Genomic DNA, 7,537 nt, shown 5'->3' on the forward strand with positions numbered 1-7,537 from the left:
AAAGTTCACGAAAATAGACTTTGTCCATGAGTTGCGAATAAAAGCGATACAATAATTATCTTATCTAAGTAATAAAACACAGTTTTACGCCTGTGATGTGTGAAATGTAGAATTTAAAAAGCAAACTGAAGGAGGTGAGTACAGTAAAGGAAACTCACTTTTTCATTGTGGCATTGAAGTTGTGTTAGTCTTATTGGACATGTGACAGTGACCTGTGTACACAATGAACAACTAACGAGAGTGTCACTGTAGAAAAATAAAATATCAATCTTTATTGTCACAGCGGGTTGTTGCCATGCCAGAGATGAAACTTTATTTGAAGGTTTGCACACACACTTACAAAACTGACGTGTGTCTGTCTTAAAAGGGAAAAGAGAGGGTTAACAGGAGTTCATGCGCCCGCCGCAGGCACACATCGTCTTCTTTGATTGGTCAGTCTTGTTAATTAATGAGTGAATGAAAAGGTCTGAGTCAAGGCTGGCGCCGGTGTCGAGAGGAGGGGGGGGGGGCACACAGGGATTTCTGGTGCCATGGCGACAGTTTCTTAGCACACAGAAGTCAGAGGAGAGACAGAGGAGAAGGAGGGAGACGGGAGGGGGGATGGAGGGATGGAGGGATAGAGGGATGGACACCGACGTATAGATGGATGGATGAAACCACAGTTCAAGAAAGTTCCGTTTCTGAAGGCACACATTCGGTACTAACATTTTACGATGGATCCTTAAGATTTATTCTTTACACATTTCCTCGTAATAAATGTCACCAACAAACTACTTTTTTTCTATGACATAATTCTGCATGATGTGGGTAAGTTTACACCATCTCCAGCAACGTATGCATGAACCACTCTAACTGTTAAATGTGAACCAGCACCAATGGTGTAAACGAGCACCATGCAATTTTAGCAAATGAAACAACTTCTTTTATGGGGGCTGGAGTCTTACATTACTGCTGAAAGTAAACTTCGTTTGACCTGCAAAATCTGCTATGACAAATTGTGTATTCACATAAAAAAAAAAAAGATTGGACCAACATAAAACTCTTCACAGTTTTATCAGTTCAGAGCTGACTGTGGAAAACTTCATCATGTCTTTGTAGATGCTTGTAGGATCAGCTGTGCACAGTCTTTTTAAATTTAGTACCATGCAATTCAGAAACATTGTATACTGTTACGGGGGATGGTTGGATGGATGGATGGATGGATGGGAGATGGTGATAGGAGATGAGGAGCAATAAAAGATGGATCAAACACTGGCTGGGCGGTGATCAGTTCTGGGAGCAGTACTTCCAGAAGCACACTGTTGAAGACACAAAAAGAACAATGAGAGTTTGGTTACAAAACAGTTCTCAATGCAGCGGAAGAACCACTGTCATATACCACATAAGTGCACACAATGAACATTTTATGATTTCATTTCCGACAATAATTCACATCTTTGCGACTGGTGCATCTCATTCCCATAGTTTCAGAAGTAGTATTTTTGAACTGCACTGATGAGTCACGTTTAGCTTTCGTCATTGCACCAGTCGTTGGAGAGCGACTGCAGGGGCCCGGCTCCTAAAACAGCAGCCGTTTTGAGCTTGTGAGGTTATCGTTGCTTATGTCAGAGGCAACAATATCCTCCTCAGGAGCGAGTCAGGATCAAGTCGGACAGAAATCGAACCCGCCCGTGCATGGCAATCGCTGCATGATCGGTTCTGCGCTGGCCTGGCTCATCTTGAACAAGCCTCATGTTAATGTTCACTGACCGAGTGTCCGGGCGGGTGAGGGGTGTGTTCCAACCTGAATATTCATGCACAGGCCGCGCTGCCTGACTTGAAGCCTAAATATGGTCTTTAATTCTCAGAATGTGATGAGATATGTCCTGCCAAGGATGCATTTCCACACTGCTGCTGCAGCAGCACACCCCGTGGACCTCCCTGAAGGTTTGACCCTCACCTCTCTTGTTCGTCTTCTTGGCCTGCGGTGGGATGGACTTCCTGAAGTTTCGGCCGGTCATGCTGGGGACGATGGCGTCCGCGCTGGCCCTGGATGCAGTGCTGTCGACTGCTGCCGCTGGGGACGCCGTGGTCGACTTCACGCCTCCCTCGGCAGGGGGGTGCTTCAGCCACAGCAGCAACAGAAACAGAAGTACAAGGAGGTGAATAACCAACAGAGCTGAACTTCCTGTATCCCATGAAACCTTTCACAGGGGATTGTTTTGTTTTTCTACTGTTGCATCGTTAATGAGTGACATATTTTAACAAGTGTAAACCTGCAGAAAACATTATTCATAATTAACACAACCAATCTATAGTCAGCCCCCCCCCCCCCCCCCGGAAAAAGGAATAATTACCACTTTATTTTTTCTCCCCGAACTTCTGCCATTTGCTGTAATGAAATAAACAGAAAACAGGCTTCAGTGAAAATGTCCTTGAGGAAGAGCGATGGTTCGGTCACAGGGATTGTGTGATGATTAAGGCATAAGGGACCTTATGACCTTATGACCTACCAGGGATTCAAGTCAGATGAATCCTCTGGGGACCATGAGTGTCTGTATATATAAATGTCATTACAACACTCCCGGTTTTTCTAATCCATCCCAGTGTCAGACCCACTGGTCAACAGAATCATCCTTTTACATTACAGGTGCTCCCAAAGGGACATTACTACAGACTCTTCCATGGAGTGTCCGAGTGCCGCCAGTGAGCATACATTACGCGATAACAGCAGCAGTACCTCGCGGCATGATGGTGATCCGCGAGCCCAGCGTGCTGTTGAAGGTCCTGTGCAGCTCTTCCAGGGCTGAGATCATCTTCAGCATGTGGGCTTGTTTCCCCGGGCCGGCGGCCCCGGGGCTGCTCCTCCATCTCCCAGCCCTGCTGCCGGCGGTGAGGGTCCTCGTGGTGGTTTTCGTCGTCCCCTCCGCTCCGGCTGCTCTGGTACTAGCGAGCCACTGTTTCAGATACTGGCTCAGATTCGGTCCCGGAGACTTCTCCGGTACAGCTGGCGTGCGGGCGAGACCGGGAAGAGGACCTGTGGGTTTCACAAAGGGAAACATATACAAATGATGTTAATGTTTCAATGAATTGTTTTGGCCACAATTTCTATAAGAATCAAGCTGTTCAGATCTGGGAACACGGTGACTTCACTACACAGTCTGACGTGAGATAGCAGATTAGCCCAGATTCATTAGGAAGCGTGAATCGATGCAAATAGCACATTTACTCCCCAAACTGTCGAAAACAAGCGTCCATTACAGTTTACACATAATGAATGATGTTTAAAGCTACAGTGTGTAATATTTGGCGGCATCTGGTGGTGAAGCTGCAGAAACAGAATTTGTAGGAGTCACGTAAATTGGTCTGCTGTTAATCAAACCAGGTTTTTCCACTTACGGGTGTTTTTTTTCCCCCCAGCACTTTGCATTTCATCTTTATTTCAGTGAAAATGCGACTCACAGGGTGACACAGTATAAACAGCTTTGCTTTGTCCCGTCGCTTAAATCCTGTTGAGGCTGCTTCGAAAAAAATAAGCTTTCATTTCTGGATGTTGGAAAGCAGAACTTCAATCTCTGATCTTGTAAAACTTCACCTTTTCACTCTTCGTTTTCATGAGTGAACTACTCCTGACATGGGGCAGTAAGCAAAGGCCCCCATTTTGGTGGCATCGATCAGGCTAATTTGCAAAATTCGAGCACGCTCGCTCAAATACGCACAGGGGGGAATTCATCTTGTTTACGCGGAACACACAGAGAAGATTTTTTTCCAGACGTATGTTTGAGACAGCCAACGTGTTGTGCGACCGTATCTGAAGGAAAACAGCTGGTCTGCAGCTGGTTCCAAAAGTGATCGGACAGCCATCACGAGAGTGTTTCGCTGCATGCTCGGATGCCGTCTTTGGTGTCATCCCATGGTGTCATCCGACAATCACTTCCGACAATCACTTTGTTTGAAGCATCCTCACCACCATCGATGACAAGTTGGCTGAGCCATTCTACAAGAGAAAGGCTGTGCTCCTGGAAAGGCTAAGCTAAGATGTGCGTTCCTAAGGCCGTGAGAGACTGAACAATATCCCAATGAATAGATCCTCAGTGGCATTTTTGCCACCTCAATGTCTGTGAAGATGCTGTGCTTTTGTAAACCGTTACTTTAAAATACATCCGTTTATAATAAGATAATCAGATATATGTAATGTTTTACAATTGTTTTCTTTCAAGTAACAGACCTATAGATTTCATATTGTACTGGTACAAGTACTGGTTTATGTAGTACAGTCAGATAAGTGTAATAATAATGTAAATTGAGCCATTGAGCCATACTCACAAACACACACACACACACACGCGCACAGGCGCGCACACACCCAAGTGGACTATTTTTGGTTGGATTCCAATGCTTTGATGGTTGCTAGAAGAGTTGCCATGGGACCTTCAGCTGTGACATAAGAGTTGTATGAGTTGTGTTAATGTGTGTGCATAATGACGTCTGAGCTTGTGTAAGAATGTGGCCCAGTGTCTCTCTCTCTCTCTCTCACACACACACACACACACACACACACACACACGCTCAGACTGAGAGTAGATTCTATGTTATATCGTTTTGTAAGGACTGAACGGAATATAAACGAATCTCAGGGAGCAGCAGCAAACCATCTTTTTAATAATTTCATAATTTTCAAGGTGGTTTATCTGACGATCTTTTGAGTGCTAGCAATCCAGTCAAAGACCTGTTGTTTGTTTTATACACAACATTCCATCATTCCAAAAAAAAAAAAGCATTCTCCATCCTTTCAGCCGGCTATATATTGTGAATGTCTGGCCGAAAATTTCTGCAGTAAATGACAAATATGTCACAGATACAGTGTGCGTAGCTGTATTGTGAGCATAACAGAACAGAAACGTTCTCATTTTTCGCGAACCCTCAAACATCTGTGATCTAACAAGGTCAAAAATGACCCCCGCCAAAAAAAACAATAATCTTGGAAAAAAGAAAGTAGAGAAAAGAAGAAAAAAGCTACTTAGGATCGACGATTCACAGCGAAGTCAACCCCTCTCCTTGAAAAGACCCTTGTTCTCGGAGGATTCTGCGAGGCTGAACCATGGATTTATGTTCAATGTTCAAAAACTAGGCGATCTGCGCACGTGGTTAAGGCGACTGGAATTCTCTCATTAGGGCGAGAAAATAAATTGGCTCGGTTGGGCAATCAAAGACTTGCCAATGAGGATGAGGAAGGACTGTTCAGGCCAGAAGCATCACTTGTTAATTTACCCTCCCCCGAGGTTTATACTTTCTGAGTGTTGGCATTGTGCCTAAAATCAGAACCAGTGGAATCATCCGATCTGAACATACTTCTTAAGGATGTTAGGCTTCTGTCGGGTAAACAGATGGCGTTCACCGATCTGCCCATGGATCTACACCAGCGACAGCGGCTATGATGCGTTATGCACTGATGAGCAGCTGACTATTTAGCTGATAATCACCTGGTGATATATCTCTAGGGTATGAGGGTGGTTTCTGGTCAACACAGCCCAGTTTGAACGAATTGATTTAGCGCTCACAGTTCTTGCCAGCGCAGGAAGTAATGCGTTGTTTATGTAGAGAATGGTGGAGACGAGGGGCGTTAAGTTGGGGGTGACGGATGGCTGTGTGCACATTCATCTTTCAATTTGGGCCACTTTAAGTTTTTGTGTTGTCAAAGACCAACTATTAATTGTTGCACATCATTTAACCAACCAAACCCTGACGGTTCTCATTGTCTCGACGTAACCGTGACTCAACCCAACTGTATTTGCTCCAACCGAGATCCTGCTGTTCCTGATGTTGATAAAGAATCATGCTGAACAATACACAGTCAATGAATAATATCCAGACGTTTGTCTGGAGCATCCAACACCAGTGCTTGGTGACATTAACCGAGAGCACCTGCAATGTAAAAGGATGATTCTGTTGACCAGTGGGTCTGACACTGGGATGGATTAGAAAAACCGGGGTGTAGTGATCTCAATTACAGTAGCGCCTTGACAGGCATATTACATCTGAAACCGCCTATGTTGTCGGAGTCAGCAACTCTCGCCTGTTCTCTCAACAGGTGCCTTACCTCTCTCCGTGGGTGCTGTCTCCACTCCCATCCCAAGAATCATCAGCATCATCATCATCGCTGACAGCGCTGCTGCTCTGTTGAACATTGTGGCTGTTCAGAGCACTTGTATAAATAGGATGGAACAGTTGTCACGGAAGTCGATGTCAGGATTCTTTTCGTGGGAGCAGTTTCTCAATAAGTGCTGTTTCTCCTTTCCCTCGACGTATCCACCCAATTCTTCAATCCTTTGGCCGATGTTTGCAGTCTTGAAATGATCAAAGTTGGTTTTAAAGTTCGTCTGCCGCTTGTTTTATTTCTCGTTTTCAGATTTTTTAAAAACTTCTTTCCGTTTCTTGTTCGTCCTATTGATTTTCTGAAATATGTACAACGGAAGAATCCTCTTCTGTAGTGATAGGTTTTTCCTTCTGCTTTTCAAACCAAACGTTGGCATTCGTCTATTTTAGCTCCACTTCTTTGCAACAACTTTACAGTTAAATATCTTTCTTTTTTGTCTGTATAACAAAATGAGTCGCGCTGTTCATTTTTTCACGGATGCGCCTCTTGAAGAAGGCTTGTCAAGACTGTGTCGGATGCGTTCCTACTGACCGTATCGGACCAATCCTGCCTTTATAAACCAGAATTTGCCCCTGAGCGTGTGACTGATGGCTCCGTATCGACCAATGACCGGCCTCGAAGACTCCGTGGCCCCGCCATTTTCCCGCCTCCAGATGGACCTGCGACATTTGGGGAGTTTGGCGGCGAGCTTTGTGTGTTTGGAGTCAAATCTGTCTTTTTGTGAATGTGGTGTGTATTTAGGCTTGTATTTAACGTGTGCGTTTTTTTTGTGTGTGTGGCCCTGGCTGTATAAGCAGTGATAAGGTAGTTCTTAATATGTTTGCTCAGGGGCCACAGAAAGAGAAAGGCCCTCTGACGCATGAGGGCCTGGAGCCACACTGACTACAATCGAACACACACACACACACACACACACACACACACACACACACACACACAGCTCACAAATACAACATTCAAACACAGAAAACGACAGTCATGTAAATAAACACGCACACACACACACACACACATGATCCCGGGTCAGTTTGAACTTGAAAGAAAGGATGGACCACATGCACGCACACACACACACACACACACACACACACACACACACACACACACACACACAGATTGTAAAAAAAGAAGCATGGTATGCACATCAAAGGGCACAGAAAGGCTGAGAAGTCGTATCCAAATGACAAAAGCTCCTTTTCCTCTGTTGTTCATTGTGACCACAGACAGGAAGTTGACAGAGTGACGATGGGACCACCACCTCACCAACGGCCGACGCACACACCCACCAACATCCAACTCATGACGGAGGGATGAAGCGAAGATGAATGAATTTGGAAGGCGTTGTGAGGGAGAGGTTGAGACAACAAAATGCTGAACATTGTAAAGAGAAAGAATAATATG

At 44.9% G+C, this 7,537-nt stretch overlaps 1 protein-coding gene across 1 annotated transcript; it reads right to left on the reverse strand.

Annotated features, from left to right (window-relative positions):
- Positions 1 to 287: 287 nt before the first annotated feature.
- Positions 288 to 6,646, reverse strand: urp2 (urotensin II-related peptide). Its single transcript, XM_035629702.2, has 5 exons — positions 6,080 to 6,646; positions 2,720 to 3,016; positions 2,337 to 2,371; positions 1,940 to 2,102; positions 288 to 1,298 (listed from the first exon to the last, which is right to left on the reverse strand). The coding sequence occupies exons 1-5, from the start codon at positions 6,165 to 6,167 to the stop codon at positions 1,267 to 1,269; spliced, it is 615 nt and encodes a 204-aa protein (XP_035485595.1). The 5' UTR covers positions 6,168 to 6,646; the 3' UTR covers positions 288 to 1,266.
- Between the last annotated feature and the right edge of the window lie 891 nt (positions 6,647 to 7,537).

Source organism: Scophthalmus maximus, chromosome 1 (genome assembly GCF_022379125.1).
Source record: "Scophthalmus maximus strain ysfricsl-2021 chromosome 1, ASM2237912v1, whole genome shotgun sequence".
Classification (NCBI taxonomy): domain Eukaryota; kingdom Metazoa; phylum Chordata; class Actinopteri; order Pleuronectiformes; family Scophthalmidae; genus Scophthalmus; species Scophthalmus maximus.

Excerpts from the sequence above, each read along its gene's own strand:
- urp2 (XM_035629702.2), bottom strand. The coding sequence starts at position 6,167 with ATGTTCAACAGAGCAGCAGCGCTGTCAGCGATGATGATGATGCTGATG. Across the intron at positions 3,017-6,079 it reads GACAGCACCCACGGAGAGAG|GTCCTCTTCCCGGTCTCGCC; the intron begins GTAAGGCACCTG and ends TGAAACCCACAG. Across the intron at positions 2,372-2,719 it reads GATCACCATCATGCCGCGAG|CAAATGGCAGAAGTTCGGGG; the intron begins GTACTGCTGCTG and ends ATTTCATTACAG.